Below are 18,784 nucleotides of genomic sequence, written 5' to 3' on the forward strand. Positions count from 1 at the left end.
ACTGATCTTAAACACAATCACAGAGGCCTCTGTATCAAAGAGAACTCAAAGCAAAGTCCTCTGTACTTCCACAGGCAGGGCTCAGTGTCAGATCTCTGAGCAATGGCCCATCAAGAAATTATCCATTATGAAAACTGAGCTATTCCACAATTTCTCCCCTGGAGATGAAAGGTTCCCTCCATAGGAATAAAGAGCTTTGTCAGGTATATATTTATAGGGTATCTAAACAGAGACAAAGCCTAAATGTCAAATGAATGGAATGTTTTGCCTAAATCCCACACTGCCAAGCCCAACACAATCCTGCCTCAGCCCCACTTCCACACTGGTCCCACACAGATCAGAGGAGACAAGGTTCATTTTCAGGAATCTTCTGAAAGTAACTCTAGGCCAAATCAGATTTTTTAAAGATGGATTTAGGAATCTACTTCTGTTTGATTATACTTGTCAAAAAGACATCTACTCTCAAAAACTCTTGTCTTACAGTTGAAAATTAGTTATTTACATGATTAAATCCAAGAGAAAACAACAGGGTGTTGATATTTTATACATTTCAAAAGGAAACAGAAATCCATTTTTGATATGGTAAAATGTATGTGAAAGTTTCAAAGGACACCACCATTCGTTTTTCACCATGTAATACATGTTATTTCATTGCATGTAGTAGTTAAACTACATAGTCCATATAATCACAGTTGTGCCAGGTGCTTCCCAAAAATATTTCTGGAGATCTGAAAAAAGGTGGATTTAATCACTAACAAACTCTTCCTGATAAACAATAAATACTTTGAAGAAACAGAAACACACATTCTGCAACTTCGAACAAAAATACCACGATGCAAAAACTATCAGTACTATATATACATATTATATACACTAAAATATTTCACACTTGAAGGTACTGAAAGTTCTGACACCAGCTACTGGAGGACACCTGGAGCTAAGAGCTCTGTTGTTACCTGGAGCAGGGGGGTGTGGACGTGGGACACGACGTGGGGCAGGCCCCGCCACTCGCGGATGGCCAGGCTGCTCGCCATCTCCACCAGGCGCTCGATGAAGTTCAGCTGCTGCTCCTCGGGGTGGCAGATGGCCAGGTACCCCCTGTACATGTTCACCTTCCAGGCCATCTCCTTCGGACAACTCAGCTCCACCTGGTCGTGGAATAGGAAAAACCTCCAGTAAAGATCATTCCTACTTAAACAGTTAATTCTTTTGAAGCATTCTTAAACAAATAACTTTGATGTTTTAAAAATAGTCTCATTTCTTAAAGACATCAGATTGAAGTATTAGCATTTATGACACTAGAGGAGTTTCAGCTCTCCTAAAGTTACTGGCAAGGGCAGGCTAGCACATGAATTGCCAATTCAGCACAAGAGAAGAAGTGCCCATGCCCAAGCTGCTGCCGGGGTATTTTTATTCTGACAACTGTAATGCATCTCAAAGAGCTGAGCCAGCCCAAAGCAGCCCTGCCACCGGAGCAGGAAGCTCACAGCAAACAATTCACCCTGCCCAAAGCCAGGAGATGCTTCTCAGCAGATAACACACACGAAGTCTGAAATGCTTCAGGGGCTTCAGAACATGTAATGGGAACTTCTCCCCGAAAAGGATCCTGTGCCTACCTGTCCCACATCATGCAGCATTGTACTCCCTGTCTGCTCTAGGGCATTGCTAAATTTATGAAAATAAACAGCTGATATTTCTTCAAGTAATCACAACCAACTTCTCACATGTTAAAGTAATTCCAGATGCTAAAATAATTTATAAAATAATTTTAAACCATTTCCTCAGAATTCTGGAACAGCAGAAATATGGCAACTAAACCCAGCAAAGCACTTGAATTGTGCAGCACCTAAATTCTCTGACCATTTTGCAGCAAACTTGCACTGAGCCAGTGCTCACCAGCTGACACTGCAGGCCTTTAATCTACAACTTTCTCACCTTTTTTTCCTCCACTTTACAACAAGCTCTTTATGGTTTGATGTGCAACACAGAAATCCCCCTGCATTATCCTCCTGCTGATAAAGTGTATGGTGACCATTACAATTGTTATTCCTGTTATCCTCAACTGACTTTTATGCCTGAGCCAGCAAAGAGAAAGTGCCAGGTAGCATCCTTACACTTACACAGTGAAAATAATCTCCTTCTTTATTATGTTATCTACTGGATCATTAAACACAATGGCAGTGTGAGCAAATGGAAATGAGTCTTGGGTCCTATCAAAGGCTACTTGCTGTTTTAATAGCTCAACTTTAATGGGTAGATTATTAAAAATCTTTCACAAAGATTTACAAAAACTGATAGATATTTGCCATCATCCCTGGCCTCTCTTGTGAATCAACCATGGAACTTGACAAAAAACAGCCACATTAAAGAATATCAATAAAATTGGAGTAGTGAGGTACAGCAGCAGAGAATCAATTATTCTTTCAGATCCCAATATTTATGCAAACGTGCTGACACTTTTACAAGAACCTGAGTAGAGTCACAAAGGCTCCATTTATGGCTTCAGCAGCATCTTCTCCTCAGTCATAAAATAAATGTCTCATTACTGAAAATACTTCATTTAATACAACTGCAGCTACAGCATATCAGCACTTACTCAGGGTTGTCACTTCCACTCAACTTGCAATTGTCCAAAACCAGAAGCTGTCAGATATGATCTATTTCACTCTCTTCAAGCCCAAGGCTTATAATATACTGTACAATATAGTTCTTATTTTAGGCTTTAAAGCTTTCTCATATATTTCTATACTTAGCCTCTGAAGTTGCATACTTAAATAGGACACAGAATACTAAGTGTTATAAGAACAAAAGAAATTAATTAAAATGTAAATAGCACCCATAAGACAGTTTTTGTTGCATGTGCAGTTTGCTGCTTAGACATTTGGCTTCACATTGTATTTTAAATATGCACTTCACCCTTTTATTGCAAATTCTGGCATCTTTAGCAGAGTAATTCCAGTGTTGTCCCACTGCATACAACAGTGCAAGAAAGATCTGCAAGCTCCTTTCTACCTGTGATTTAATGCAGTATTCCCACCTTTTAGATTTCAGTTTTACATCTGGTTAATGTTTCTATATGAACTCATTAGATGAACAACTCTACCTACCATGAACAGAGAATATATTTCCTTCAAATTAAAACAAAACAGAAAAAACAAACCAAAGAAAAACCAAATCAAACACAACCCCCACTCCATGTTTTCCATCTTGTTTAGATTAGTGACACGTTATACAACACTTAAAAAAAAAAATTCCAGACAATCTACTGGCAACTCCAACAGAAGTCTGCCATTGGCCCCAAGAAGCTCAAGATGTCCATGAAGCCTGCTGTCCTAGCAGCCTCAAGACAATAACCACCAGCTTATTCTCATGGGATGGCTCCTAAAACAGTCAGAGTGAAGACAGCCAAGGCAGGATGAGGAGAAACTAAACATGAGCCCAAAAAGCCCTCACTCACCTGCACCAGAGCCTCCTTCATAGCAATCCAGTTTGAGACCCTCCACGCACACTTCAGCACCAGGTAAGGATTTACATGACCTTTGGACTGGCCATATTCTGTCAAAGGCTCCCACTGGTTCAACTCTTTTGAGCAACTAAGAAAATCAAATGCAGTGTCAATTTTGTTACTTAAAAACCCCAAAAACTTCAATAAAAGTGACAATAAATGTTTGTGTATCAGAATATTATCTGCATATTTGTTTGTCTACAAACAGCTTTGCAAGCACTGCAGAAGTTTTATCCAGATGGGAATACTTTTTTTATTTATTTATTATCAGTTATAACACAGAAATCTGTGAACAGGGAAGAGCTGCATTTTGTGTCTCCCAGAACAACCATTTTAAATAGGAAAAACAAATTTTAACTCCAGTCTGTTTCCACCAATAGCAAATTACATTTTTACAGCGATTCAGGCATATCACTTCTGAGGGTCTGTTAAGGGAATACAAAATAGCTTTTTTTATTCCCTTAAGTTTTCCTTGTATCTGAGCTAAGTCCTGAGGTAAGTTTATTCTCACAACTAATGCTTTAAACCAAGAGAAGAGTATTTTGCTTCTATTGCAGGGTAAAAATATTTGTTCCACATCAGCTTCCAAGTCTTACCGAATCCAGTGGTCTTCCCAGAGCTGGTACTCAGGGAAGATGGAAGGGGAAGCATTGCTCCTTTCATGCTCTTTTTTAGCCTTCTCCATTGCTTTTTCATAAGTTTCTTGTGCCTAAAGAAAATTCAACCATTCCAGGTTTCCATCTGCTATGTACACATAACTCAATACTCTATTTTAAAGAACAAGTGATGAGAAAACCTTCGCAGACTTGAAAAAAAAAGTCAAGTGTGTTAAATTCATTCCTGAATATAGCTATTATTTGACAGCTTGACAAATATCATGAAAATCTGATGGGTGTGCACAAAAATTTCACCTTACCTCAGTATTAAAAGGCCTCAAACTACTACTGTAGACAGCAGAGAAGCCATGGCACTTTCCATTTTAGAAGACTGAAGTTAATAATTAATATTCAGAGGTCTCCTGCTGACCAGAATATTTATCCTGACAGTAGAACTACTCAGATAATTTCTAAAATCAAGACTGTACCTGTTCAAAAAAGCCATGCTGTTCATAGGCAATGGCTGTTGCTGTCTCTGGGAATTTGCAGCGTTTCTGCCACAGCCCAGCCCACATATCTTCCTCTTGTAACAAAGAATAGAGCTCAGCAAGGGAATCCAGGATTTCCTGCAAGGTTAAGAACGCATATTTCTCCACAGTTAAGCTGTCTTTATAAAGCATAGTAGATAGCAAACCCCATGTTCTACACTGAGGCAAGCTGAGAGAGACATGGAAATAGAGAAAGGCTTATAAAACTTATTAAAATTCTCCTTAAAACTCTCCAAGGCAAGAAATTAGTAAGAACCATATACTGAGAACAACACTGCATGACAAAAACATCCTAAGGCTTGTACACTGACTCTTGCCTGTCTTCCCTAACACAACAGATCAAATCATAAAAAACCAAAATTTTTCAACAAGTCAATAATACAATAGGACAAGACGAAACAGCTTCAAGTTGCACCAGGGGAGGTTTAGATTTGATATTATGAAAAATGTCTTCAATGAAAAGGTTGTAAAGCACTGGAACAGGCTGCCCAGGGTAGTGCTAAAGTCACTGTCCTTGGAGATATTTAAAATACATGTAAAATGTGACACTGGGGACATGGTTTAGTGGAGGACTTGTCAGTGTTAGGTTTTTCTCTTCCTATTTCACAAGGTATTTCAATAAATATAACACTACCTGTTGAGGAGGAGTTATGCTTTCCTGCTCATAAAATTCTGTTGTCTGTTTAGGCTTAATCTGCAGACTGAGTCCCTTTTCAAAGGCTTGATGTTCCAGCATGAGTGTAGAACGAAACCAGAGGTTGTGAGTTTTCCCCAAGTATTTCAGGACACAAGGTCTGATGGGAATGGGAGGAACACACTGTGACATTGCTTCCACAAAGCAGTTGAGGGCACTTGGCTGGCAATCCCTCTGCACCTGATGGCTTCCACTGCACAAGAAGGGGCTTATTTCACCTGCTAGAGCCTAGAAGAAAAAATATAACATTATCTGTCTATTCAGATTCTTCAATTAGAGAAATCAGATTTAACATCTCTTTAGTACAGGGAACAACCCTTCAATAAGTACATTTCTCTTTCTAAAATGAAAGGCCCTATTTCTTTCAAAAGATGTATTGATACAGGTACACAGCATTCAACAGGCAGAGAATGGCAAATATCTCAAAGCTAGTGAATGAAGTCACCACACAAACACATTTTCCTGGAACAGCAGTCATTTACAAAGAGGAATCTGCAAATGGGAGAGAGAGAGGGGTTCTCACATGTTGCTGTCTGTCAGACAAGATTTTCCAAAGTCGTGAAAATAGCTGTATCCAAGTCTTCTCTGCCAAAGGTGTAGAAATATGACATAACTGAACAAAGGCACTCAGCAATGCTCCAGTCTGGAAACAGACAGATGTATAGAAATAGGAAAATACAATTAATTCTGTGGCAAAACAGTTCAGTTATACAGTTGATTCAGTAGTAATACTAATGTCTTTTCAACACAAATTTAATCCTATTTTCATGTTTATCAAGACTCTGATTCATTACTGCAACCATCAAAAAAAAGAAAGAAAAAGGGAATATGTTGATCATCTTGGTAATAAGAATAATTAGGTTAATTGGATAGAGCTGTTGCTAGTGTGGAGTTATTTAAACATAGCTTTCAGCTAAATTATTTTCTTAGAAATTATTTAATCATAAGATGCCGCTACACATTTTTGATCCTATACCCTGTGTTTGTCATCACTAGTTTCTGAAATGAATTGTTAAAATATACTGAGAGTGAACGAGGATGATATTTAATTTTGTAGGAAAGGGATACAGTAATAACTAGCAACGAAGTGAAGGCTTAAGAATATTTTACCATAGGCAAATAAGAAATTGCAGATTGTAAGAGATGTCTACACAAGAAAACTCAGCTAAAAAATGAGAAGTGTGAGATAGAAAAAGGAAAAAAAACCAACACTTCAGATCAGTGTGAAGTTTTAGGATTAAAGTGGTTTGTCACCAACAAGCTGCACCCACCTTCACTTCCCGAAGGGAGTCGAGGAATTTGTCGTGCCGGTTGGTCAGCATGTGCAGCTGGTTGCCAATGTCCTTCTCTGAAAGTTCCTTCGTTTTGGGAGTGCTGGTCTGATCTCCTGGAGCCAATTCAATGTCTATTTCAACATCCTACACAGAAATAAACAACACAGTATGTAAAAATAGGCATTTTCTACGTAGTTTTGCTTATTTTCCACAATAGAAAACACCTTCCTGATCGATTTATTTCAGGCCTCACTGTTTTGTTCTTCAGGTTCAGATTTGCAATTGCCTAGAGTGTTGAATGAATGAATGGGAGTTCTGAGAGACCCAAGCATGCATAAACCACAGGAGCCATGAACAATCTGCACACATCATTTTCATCACTCATTCTCCACAGGTATCTGGTGAGAAACTAGGAAGAGCTGAATTCCATCAGAGAGATTGCTTTCTCCACAGCATTTTCCATCAGTTACCTCCTCTTTGGATTCGCTGTTCTCCCTCTCCCGAGGCTCTTGCTTGACGTGAGTGACCATGGCAAAAGCTGCCCTGTCGTGGCTGTCAGCAAGGTTGATGACATTGGTGATGGAGGGCAGCATGGCCCCCTGGCAGCTGGTGCCAATCGTGGTGTTCCTCTCACACACTGCCAACAGCAGCTGCCATGTGGAGAAGCAACAAGAGTTTTTGAACATACACTTTACTGCAGAACTTTAAAGAAAACATCGCTATGGTTTAATATTTAAAAACAAGATAAAAGTTGCAGTAGTAAGTTTAAGGCCTATTTATCACCTTTATTAATAGAATCTCCTAGGCCTAAAGGCTAGGAGATTCTATTAATTTTGTACTTTTTAACACATGTATTAAGTGCCCTCAATCTGCTAATACATACAGACTTTTTTACCCTAAAATGGACATTCACAGACACCTTAAATTCATGCTTTAATATGCAAATCGTTAAAATAAAAGGTTTTGTCCCACTTTATTTTAAATAACCCAGGCAAAGATGCAATTACATTTCAATGCAATCCCACCTAACAGCTGTTGTACTGTTAGGAAACATTCCAGCTTTAACAGTTTTCTTGAAATCTTCTCCTGTAACAATTCTTGGGGTTTTTTCCATAGTCATTATCAATTAAAAGAGGTTGTTTTCCTTAAGAAGTATTAACCTGGCCATTAGGCTTTTGGCAGAGAAAATAGATTTTAAACATTTCTACTAAAGTCACTTCCCAAGCATCAGCATTTCACTGTTTAGCCACTGTATATATTTTTAAGCACCACAGGAGATGAGGCAGCAGACTTGGTATTTTCAGCTTTGATACAGACAATACACTCTACAAAACACACACCACACAATGCTTTTACACCAAACAAGGCAAAATAAGGAATAAAACACATATCTAATTGCATTTCTGATACAAGCAGTTTCCCTACCTCGATGCACTGCTTTATCCAGAAGTGATTTCCCATTGCTTCCCAGTTCTGGGAGCAGGTCATATAAAGCAAGCGCTCATAGACACGGCGTTTCATGGAATTATCAAAGACCTCAAAGAACTTGGCTCGGATGAGTGGCTGGGCACAGCGCAAACCAGAGAGAAATGCTGGCTCCAGTTTAGCTGTAAGTTCACTCCCAGAAAGGTTCTCATCCCTAAAATGAATAAAGATGAAATAACAGAGCCATTAGGAAGAGAAGACTCCTAGGTTTTGTATAACAGACTAAAAACCCCAAGAGATGACATTCTGTAAAACCACACGCGTGATGAACATCCGGGTGCAGTATTTGAGAGAAACAGCAAAGAAAACATTGCTGCTTGTTGTAAAAGTGCCCAGAACTATCAGAAATACTCTTTCAGGATAAAATCTTATCATAATTGTGAAACATTGAGCTACAGCTGTATGGTGTTTGAAATTACAAATGATATTGATTGATAAAACTTTGAGCACCGTGTGCTCACCAAAGTTTTGCACAGTGAACCAGCAGAGTATAGCAGCTAAGTGACTGCAAAATAAAGTGAAGGAGTAGCACACCATTAAATACCTGGCATTTGTTGATAAGGTGACTATTTCAATTATTTCACGGTGATTTAAATCTTCAAGTCTACCTAGCAAAAGTAACTCTCCTGAAAGTGTAATTTACAATTAAGTTTCAACGAAAAATAATCTTTATATCCTATGAATGTGAAAAGACAGATCTTAGCTGTAACCACAGTGTGGAGAATACAGTCAGCTACAAGGATGCTTTGGTATCTTGGGAAAGGAAGAAGTTGGGGTGGAGGTATTTTACCAGTGCCAAAAGTAAAAATCCTTACTAAGGAACTTCTGTTTTCAAATTGCATTCCATAAATATGCACTGTGGTCTCAGTGAAGTGAACTGATTTTGCATTTTAGGAAAAAAATAGTCCCTTAATTCAGACCTAAAAGGATTGATGACATGTTATAAAGTTCATATATGGTACAAATTATGAACCAATAAGCTGCAATAAATGATTAATTGCTATAATTACCTATAGACGTAGTTAACAAGGTCTAAGAACTGAGCATTTAATTCAAGGTCTTCTGGAAAACGCTTTTCAATGTAAGTCATCATTTTCACCAATAAAATGGACTTCTCCCGGAGAGTAGGTGTCTGTGGTAAAAGAACACATGATTAATTTTGTCAATTCATCTTAAAACACGCAGAGAACCAGCACATTAAAATTACAACTCAGCCATTCTTTACAGGATTCTGCTTCTAAAGTACTGAAAAAGAGCTTGGTAGGTCATAGTTCTTAAAAATAAAAATAACTCAAGCACTTATCCTCCTAATATATGCTGGAGAATTTTAAAATTGTGACTAAAAATAAGTTTAAGTTGTTCAGGGATTAAAAAATTCTGATGTATATTATAAAAAGTGTAGGTCCTTTTGTACAGCACTAGGCTGTAAAGAGCTCAACTCTTAACAAAAATATGGCAGATTGAGGAGGCCACAAAATGTTAAAAAGTAACACAATTTATACCAGCATTAGTCATCTTCCCCCTGAAGAGTCCTTCTATCCAGGTTAATGTGAAGTATATTTTAAAACTTTAAAGGAAGTTCTCCACAAAGCAGCATTTGAGATCAAACATCATATATAAGCCTATGAAATGCCAAGTATCTATAGCTGCAGCTATTTTCACAGGGAATTAAAATAGTCTAAATACCATCAAGGGCATCTAAACATGTATAACAGATCATTACAAACCTCATTGTCAAAATTGATGAATTATATTGGCTAACCACAGTTATTTAGTATTTAAGAACAATAATGACTTCATCTACTCAATTTACCTGATTAGCTGCCATTGGGGAATTGTTCTTCACCCACTCCTCCACTATTTTTACCACTGCACGAAGAATTTTGGCATCAGTGGATTTTTCAATGAGAGATGTTAGAATAGCTTGTATAAAATTTTTCCTCATTTCCATGCTCATCACAGCCAGGCGAGTTTTCACAAGATCCAGACTCAGCATTACCAGTTCACTTGTACCTGCTATGGATGCAAAAAAAGGGTTAGAGTTGTATATTCACCTATGAACCACCTAGGAAAAAATTTTCCAGATGAGATGCTGTAAATTTTAAAAATATCAGCATGATCTATTGCCTGGAAATTTATCCCCAGAGATAGTGTGTTCAGAATTACTACTTGACATTCCTACACAACTAAGGCAAAACCCAAGGCCAGCTTCGATGGGGCTTTAGTAACTGTCTAGTGGAAGGTGCCCCTGGCCTTCTAGATGATCTTAAAGGTTCCTTCTAACCCAAATTATTCTATGATTCTATGACTTCTTTCAAAACCAAATCCATTCAAAATCCTAAAGGTAAGCCTGTTTTTTCCATTCTGCAAATCTTTAGTAAAGGTATTACAGACCCCTAATACCAAAAAACTACAATTAACTTTGTGAAAGAAACTGTCTGTGATGCAGCTAATTCTATAATTCTGTTCAGCTAATTTCCTGACTTGTTTATCAATGAAGTTTAATAATTTTCCAATTGTTTCTCAGTGTTAATAAAATTTACAAGGTTCTCAAAAATTAAATTAAGTATGAGCTGGGAATCGAACAGCAAAAATCCTTTCAAAGTGTTTACTTCAGTAACTTATTCATTAGTAATTACAAGGTCCTTTACCAGCACTGAATTTTCTTTACATCTAATTTTTTCTAATTCATTTGACAACAGACAGAATTATACTGACTGAAAGAGATGCTATTTTAAGATTAAAAGCTAAAGCATCAGCTCCAACAAGTTAATTCAAACACAGTTGTTTCAATATTATAAAATAGGAAGGAGTTAAAAAAAAAAAGTGAAAGCACAAAGCAATCAAAAAAAATCAGCCCCTCTCCCCTCAACATTGTAAAGCCTTGAAGAATTTCAGTACTTCTATTTATGCTGCAGCTCAACAAATGTTTCACTAACCCTTCACTGAAAAGGTTGGGCTAATACTGAAATTCATGCATTAAGCAGGTAACTGGAACTCATAAATGCATTTTTAGCTCTCAATACTTCAGTAGCACTACTCACTAAGGCTGAAGTATTTTTCAACAAGTTATAATGCACACAAACCCTGCAGAGTCATTTGAATCCCTTTAGGATGAAGATATTTTAATACTTTCTAACACTTCTAGTCATTAACAGACTGTACAAGGTAATACCTGTGTTTGCTTCTGCTGCTCCTGCTGTGGCCTGTGGGTTCAGGTGTTCCCTGACCATCTTCTGCAGGGACCTCATGAAAACTGAGATCAGCCTGTCAATGTAGCTGGGGTTGTTGCTGCATGCAGATTTCAGAATCATCAGAGTCCCTAGAGATAAAAACGAGACTAGGAATCCAAACTTCTCTTGAGCATGACCTGAGTAAGGTACAGATGCCATGAAAGAAGGATGGGACTACCCAGGTTACGAACATTAGAAATCTGGAGAGATTTGGAGAAAAATTTCAGTCTCAACTTTAGTCCGTAGAGTAAGTTTAAAAGGTTACTTTTGCACTAATCAAAATATTTCAAAGTTTTGTATACAGGTGTGTGATGAACAGCAAGGGGGAAAAAGGAGGACCAGAAGAAAGGTATCTAGAACAAATACTTCCCCAAGACCTTAAAAAAATGTAACTACTCCTGATATTGCACATTTATTTTATTAGCAAAAAATAGAAAAAAAATTAAATTAGTAGGCCTGGGTTTAATAATTAAGAAATCGTAACTTGGGTTTTCTAACCTAGAAACTTTATAAAAAAGTTTAATAAATCAATTTCTCTGGATTGAAGAAGTTAATTCAAGTTGACTACTTCACCCTTAAAAAAAAACAAACACACACCCTGTAAAGTTATACCTACTGAAAAAAAAACTACTGCAACTTTCTAATTCAATGTATCTACACAGCATATCTACAGAAGCATGCTCTGGCAGGAACCATTCAATGATCAAAGTTTTGATTTCTTTTTCTGATCAGATGGGCACAAAATTTGACCCACAAAGCTCAGCCTCTGAGCCACAGAATTACTACAAAATGCACCTCCCGACAGCTTGATTGTGGTGCTGCTTTTAAGGGAGCTCTGGACAAAATGTAAGAAACATCTTTCATGGTTAGTTTGATGTAAAGTACCTCCTGACATCTGACAAATTGGCAATTCCCAAGGTAAAATTACAGCCATCTACACAGCTCACAGAATACAACAGTGAAGGACATTTGCCATTTAAATCAGCAGGTTTTCCAACATTGTACAATTTCAGGTCTGTATTACCAACACAACCAGTTCTGGGCCAAACTCTATTATTCCTATACATCTCTGTCATTCTATTATGTAGCTGAGTTGTCTAGCAGTTCAGTAAGTACAAAAAAAAAAAGAAAACAAGAAAAGAAAACCATTTCAGCTCTTCAGAATGGTCTACGCTAAAAAATTCAGATTTTGTCACTCAAAAAAACCAGTATTTCTGTAATTTCTTGATTACTGAGAATTTAAGATCTGTAAATACATAAATCTTAATACACTACCTAAATCAGCTAATAAATGAGGCTTAAAAAATTAAAAAGAAAGGCAGGAACACATAAGACTCTACACCGATTCCTTGAACTGTTCTGTTCTATCTCAGAGGACCTGCAGGATTCAGCTTTTTACCACGTAAGAAAATGCCAGTAACTTTTACTTTATTTTTTGGCTAATATCAATACTGCACCTATGTACTTTGAATACAAAAGACTTCCACCTAGCAGATCTACAGCTCTCCACCTCCAAAAACTGCTCCCAAGTCACTTCAGGGAACAGACAGAACACAATGAACCCCCCTCCATTCCCTTTCTTCACAGACATGACATCCCAAGCTCATCTCTCAAGTTAGACTGAAATGCTTCCCACAACTTCCTCTGCATCAGATCAGATTTATGGAAACTTGTGACAATGACTCATTCAGGGGCATTCCCATAGAGCTTCCAGGGGTGTGGGACACCTACCAAAGAGCTGGGAAGGGTTTGCATTGGTGGCTTTTTCATAATTAGTCAGTCCCTCATAAATAACCTTCCCAACTGCAGCATAAAGGCACTCCAGCTCTTCGTACTTGGAAGCCACACTTGAGGTACCTGCAGAGTTCAGAGATGTGTTTAGTTTTGGTAACACTACCCACAGAACAGGCAAAGAACAGTTACACTGTGAATGTACAGTCACTAAAACATCACTGGAGTCTTACACTGTCAACAAGCTAAGGTGACACAAGCAGATCCCTCATTTATATAAAGCTTTTTATTATACCAGTATGTCTTTGATAATTCACTTCTTCTGAGTAGTTCAATTTGATGAACAGTCTTACATTACTGATTTACTTTTCTCCAAGAAAATATTATCTAAATTAGCTTCTATTTAGACACAGCATATTACTTATTGCTTTTCTTTTTTACACTTTATCTCCCTTCCTTGTTTCAGCAAAACAGCAAAACTTAATAACTAAAAAATTGCACTTCTGAAGCTGAAAAATTCTAATTGCAAAAGTACATTAAATTTATAGCATACATTCTTGAACTAAAGTTATGACAGCCACAGGTTATTAAGTTTTTATGTCAATGGATAATGATGTATTCCACATGATTACTTCTTTCAGCTTTTCCTTTTTTAATCAGAGGTTGAAAGTGCAAGCTAAAATGGACCATTAAATGCAGGAATCATAAAACAGAATATTAGCACATTCCAAAGACAGCCTTCATCCCACCCCTCAAGCACTTAAGTTATGCAGCAATAAAGGATAAAAGGAGGAAGAAAACACCACTCACTTGGTTCTGTGGGGAAAATTCCCATCAAGCGAGACAGCAAACTGTGGACAGCCCTCAAAACCTTGGTGTTCCCACAGGTCATACAGGCTGCTACCCCTCTTTGGAGAGGCTTGAAGCTGCTCAGGATAGCAGGGGGCTGTAGCACAGTCAGCAGGGAACTTAAGACCTCTAAACCAGTGCAAATGTTGGCAAAGTTGGCCTGATTGGGCTGCTCCTAAAGAGAAACCATACAAAAAGGCAATGAGTAAGGGTAAACAGGAATTACAGAGATTACTAAACTCAGATCAAATCTGTTAAAACCTACTAAGAAAAAACTCCCAAAAATAAATAAACCACACCAACCAGTCAATACTGCAGCTCTACAAACTATAACCACTGCTGCAATTCACACACTTAACAACTTATTTATTTCACTACAAAGAAAAGATTAGTACTGTAATAATCTCTATCCAGATATGACGGGTACTCAATCATCCCACTTGCCAGGGAAACCTAAAGACCTACAGGACTAGATAGAATGTTACCTACCACAGTCATGAGCAGCTTATCAAACCACTGCAACTTCAATTCTGACTTGGGCCACATGTCTGGCCTCAAAGCTGTTTTCAGAAGGTTGACACAGCGTCGCGACAGCAACTCCCCAGGGGATCCAGCAGTGTTGGAGTTGTCATTTACCTAGCAATTAATCAGAGTTAACAAAATGACACCCTTTTGGAACCAAGTCATTAATTTATTATTCATTCCATGCAAGCATGTAATTTCTTATTTCTGAAATGGATGAGCTTAAGTAGTTTTATCAGTACAGTCACACAGCATTTAATGCATAAAAAGCTGACAACTAATAGTAAACACCAGAACTGGTGTCTAAATTGCTTGCTAATTAACCCAAATCACCCATCAAAGGTGTATTTAAACAAAAGTTTCATGCCATCCTTTATTACTACAACTCTGAACATACTCAAGATGGTTAATCTTTACTGTTTGCAAGGTATCTATAAACATGTGCAGTTCTTTACTCAATTCATCTTTATACTTAAGAGCATATCTATTTTGTGCAATGAACTGTGGGATATAAAATCCCATCCTACTTACCAGCTGAGTCTGCTGCAGGAGCAGAAGCCATAAAATTTGTTAGCCTGGAGGTACACCCAGATAATTTTTCCCATTCTATAGAATTCCCTCCAAATTTGGTGAAAAACTTTAGCTCTACATGCTGCAGGAAAGTAATTCCATGTATAGGATTTGGAAAATAAAACTACAATCATTACACCTAGATACAGCCATTCCTTATAAAACTCTCAAAATATTTTGGGATAAAGTATTCTTAACATTTAACCTAGGCAATAGAACAAGCATACACTGCAGCATCACCCAAATATGTAAATTAATCATGAAAAAGCACAGAAACATTAGAATAATCCAAGTCTAAAAGGACCTGTGTGAAAAGAGGGGTTTATGTGTTTGGCTGCTACTCCACACTAGTATCTGCATATCAGAATAACCACAGTACCTGGCAAGCAATTCTAATCAGGAAATTCACAACAGTGTCTGTGTGCTGCTTGTCAATGGGCTTGGCAAGGAGCGCATCAGCTCCTGGCAAGGACTGGCTCCGTCCAAACACCTGCATGTACACAAAACACAAAAGCCATCAGCCAGACTGAAGGAGAAAAACAACCAGAACAGATTTAAAATACTTGCTAAAGCTAAAACTAGTTCAAATTAGGGAGTTTCAAGTCATGTGGAAAAAACAATTACACTACTTAGAGTCTCTGAACAAATCCTGATTTTCTCTTACAGCACTTATTGCTCCTGTAGCTGTCCTGAATCGTTTTACTTCTTGGCCAGAATCCACAGACAATCCTCTTTTAACAGCAGATGAGGCAGAAATTGCTCCTTCTCCACTTGCACTTGAGTCCATATCTGAATCTGGCTGAAATATCAGCAATGTGCGTGTTAAAAAAAAAATTCATTAAACTGTGGAACAGTTCAATCTTTACCCATTTTTTTTTATTTCCTACCTGCTGGTCTTTGATTCTTTGCAATTCCCATTTAATAACAACTTCAGCAAGATCCACAGCTAATTTTCTTTGCTCTATTGTAACACTGGGAGTGAAGCCCAGTCTCTGCATGGCACTAACCATATGCTGAACCAAGTGATGTCTCACAGGATAATAAACCTGAAAAAATGGTTTCACAGAAAAGTTAGTCATTAACCAGTAACATTCTACGCAAAACCTACAAAGTTGAAATGAAGCAAAATTGTAAAACAGTCATCAATTCCAAAGTTTGCTAAACCTGTACCACTTCAAATTTTGCAATATGGAAAATTAACTGGTGCATTGAAAATAGTATTTTGGCTACAACTTTCAGTAGTGACTACGGATTTCATGCATTCAAATGAACATGTTCTTTTTAAGGCTTATGGTTCTTCTCAAGGACCAATCATACCAATTTTTTTCCAAGCCTTTTAAAGAGCTTCAACTCACATTTGAGCACACTCAGATATTCTTTCAAAAATTTTTGAGGCATCATTCCTGAATATGTATTACCTGTCCCTTTGAATTCCATTTTAATATGTGTTTTCAAAAATGTTCCTATGTTGACATTCTGCACCGTTCCCCCATTTGTTTAATGTTTCCCAACATATCCTGGCTACAGATAAAAGTGATCTAGTTATTCCCACAGAATATATAAAGTCATACAAAAAAAGGATTACTGGAGGATGGCAAAGAATATGGTTGTGCACTTTGTTTAAGGAACTCTTAGAGAATCTTCACAGACCTGTTAAAGAACACTGCTAATGCATATGCAATGAATTCATCTTGAAAACTCTAACCTGACATTTGGAGTTCTAACTTCAATCATGACAGAGCTTAATAAATTACTCGCTATTAAACAGTTGTATCCAGTTATAGATAAGTATCTTTACAGAAAAATGATGCATTTTGAAACTAAACCATATAAATCAGATTATGCTGTTTTTCTAATCAAACTGTTTACTTCCTTGATACAGGAGATACAGTGAGTACCAGAGTAACAGTACAAGTACCTTGAAATGTTGCACTATCAGGTGCAAAATATGTACTAGTTGGGGCACTGTATGGCCCTCCTCCACAATGATTTTTCGTGTCCAGTGAGTGAGCATCTGGTGTCCATCCTCCATTCGAGCAGGCACAGCTGGAGTCAGGATAGCCATGGCCTGCCTGACAATAGCCCGGGCTTCCATTGCATGAGCTTTGAGAAGGCTGTGGAAAACCTGAACAGCAAAGCTTCTCATCAGCATCAATACTGTATGCATTTACAAAAACAAAGCATTTATAAAGAAAGGGAAACTACAACACATGTTTTCTAAAAAATGAATTTTTTCTCTAAAGGCCCATAATTTGTTAGAAATACCATGATACATCAGCAGCAGAAGGATAGAGCATATACTTCTGTTTCGCTGTTTCCTTTACATTCCCTTTTCTTCCTCCCTCTCCACTGTCCAATTTGAAGTTTTCCCTTGGTCCCCACATTGTGTCTCAACTGAAGTGTCTGTCTCTTAAATGAAGAAACATTCCCAATTTTGCTAATTCAACCAAAACATCTACTTGTCTTACCTTACCCTTCCTGCTTCTTTCTCTCTATTTCCAAGCAAATCAGTATAAAACATTTGGCCTGCTTCTTCTGCATTTGTTTATGGTGTTTGAATTATACTCAGCATTCAAAAACACCGTGCAGCTTACTCTGAATCTTACAATAAAAGAAAGCACTCCATGAACTTAACACAAGCCCGTGGTCAATACCTGCAGAACAATCTTCTTGTGAATGGCAAACTTGGCAATGATGTGTGCCAAGAGCAAGTGGCCACTGTACTTGCAGGCTGGGTCCACGCAGGCCTTGGACAGGAGGCAGGGCCAGGCAAAGGTCATCAGGCGCCGCAGTTTGCTGTTCCTGTTCTTGTTGTTGTCGTGGATGTGATGGGGGGCATGCTCCACCAGCAGCGTGGCAAACTGCAGCAGGTAGATCCTCAGAGAATCCAGCATATCAGCCTGCTTTTCTGGATCAAGTACCTAGTTCCAGGCATGATCAAAGAAGAGAAAATGAAGCTGACAAAAACCCAACTTTTATTACTATAAAGGCAAAGTACCAAATTTTTGCTTTTTGAGTGGTTTTTAAGAAGACTAAGAACTAATTATAATTGCTTTCTTGACTCAGTTTAGTACCCACAAAACAACCTCCTGAAGTGTGAATCTTTAAATTATGAGCACATCTGGGAACTTCCAAACTGCTAACCTATTAAAAAATAAACAAAAAACCCCAACCCTCATCTTCAACAACATTTGCTTTATAACCTCTGACTGGTTCCATGGAATAGCAGTGAATTAGAAAGACACTGATGTTGGGTCATGGAAAGCTTTCCTTATAAAAACAGTGGGATTATAGCCAAGTAAGGTTCATTTATAAAGGCACATTCCAAATCTGAAAACAGCATAAAGTGAAAATTGTAGTCCCATCCTACTGATGACTAATGGATCTCACATTCAACATTATGAAGGAATTCAACATAACAGACCATAATATTCAGAACAGAACAACAAATTCAAAGCAGGATGAAAAAGTTGTTCCTCTCATTTGACTTTTGTGTTAATTTCCAAACACTTCAGTGTAAACAAAGACTGTTACCTTTGTTATAAAAACGCTAGTGATGCTTTCTGGATTATCTCCTTCTGGGTTTGGGGGGCCTAACAGCTGTTCACCTTCTCCTTTTTCAAAACTGTACAAGAAAGCAGGATTCAGGATATGTTGCAGCACCTACAGAACATAAACAAAGCAAGTTTTACTGTACTATTATATTCTTTTAATGGCAGCCAACATTCAAGTACTCCCACATGTAAATCTGCCTGTTGGACACACTCACCGAGTTAC

General features: G+C 37.8%; 1 protein-coding gene across 2 annotated transcripts in view; it reads right to left on the reverse strand.

The window, feature by feature from the left end:
* The window catches only part of TRRAP (transformation/transcription domain associated protein), a 74,560-nt gene that overhangs the window by 24,127 nt on the left and 31,649 nt on the right, over positions 1-18,784 (reverse strand). For both annotated transcript variants that reach the window (XM_031056485.1, XM_031056483.1), the window contains exons 36-56: positions 18,542-18,670; positions 17,662-17,928; positions 16,926-17,132; positions 15,895-16,053; positions 15,672-15,806; positions 15,387-15,497; positions 14,405-14,551; positions 13,877-14,090; positions 13,067-13,192; positions 11,278-11,424; positions 9,916-10,118; positions 9,113-9,234; positions 8,043-8,256; positions 7,088-7,267; positions 6,615-6,761; positions 5,867-5,986; positions 5,284-5,571; positions 4,590-4,727; positions 4,102-4,214; positions 3,458-3,593; positions 957-1,148 (exon numbers count right to left, since the gene is read on the reverse strand). In XM_031056485.1, the coding sequence (XP_030912345.1) occupies positions 957-1,148; positions 3,458-3,593; positions 4,102-4,214; positions 4,590-4,727; positions 5,284-5,571; positions 5,867-5,986; positions 6,615-6,761; positions 7,088-7,267; positions 8,043-8,256; positions 9,113-9,234; positions 9,916-10,118; positions 11,278-11,424; positions 13,067-13,192; positions 13,877-14,090; positions 14,405-14,551; positions 15,387-15,497; positions 15,672-15,806; positions 15,895-16,053; positions 16,926-17,132; positions 17,662-17,928; positions 18,542-18,670 (3,495 nt within the window). The remainder of the gene's footprint in view (positions 1-956; positions 1,149-3,457; positions 3,594-4,101; positions 4,215-4,589; positions 4,728-5,283; positions 5,572-5,866; positions 5,987-6,614; positions 6,762-7,087; positions 7,268-8,042; positions 8,257-9,112; positions 9,235-9,915; positions 10,119-11,277; positions 11,425-13,066; positions 13,193-13,876; positions 14,091-14,404; positions 14,552-15,386; positions 15,498-15,671; positions 15,807-15,894; positions 16,054-16,925; positions 17,133-17,661; positions 17,929-18,541; positions 18,671-18,784) is intronic.

This window comes from Geospiza fortis, unplaced genomic scaffold (genome assembly GCF_000277835.1).
Source record: "Geospiza fortis unplaced genomic scaffold, GeoFor_1.0 scaffold237, whole genome shotgun sequence".
NCBI lineage: Eukaryota > Metazoa > Chordata > Aves > Passeriformes > Thraupidae > Geospiza > Geospiza fortis.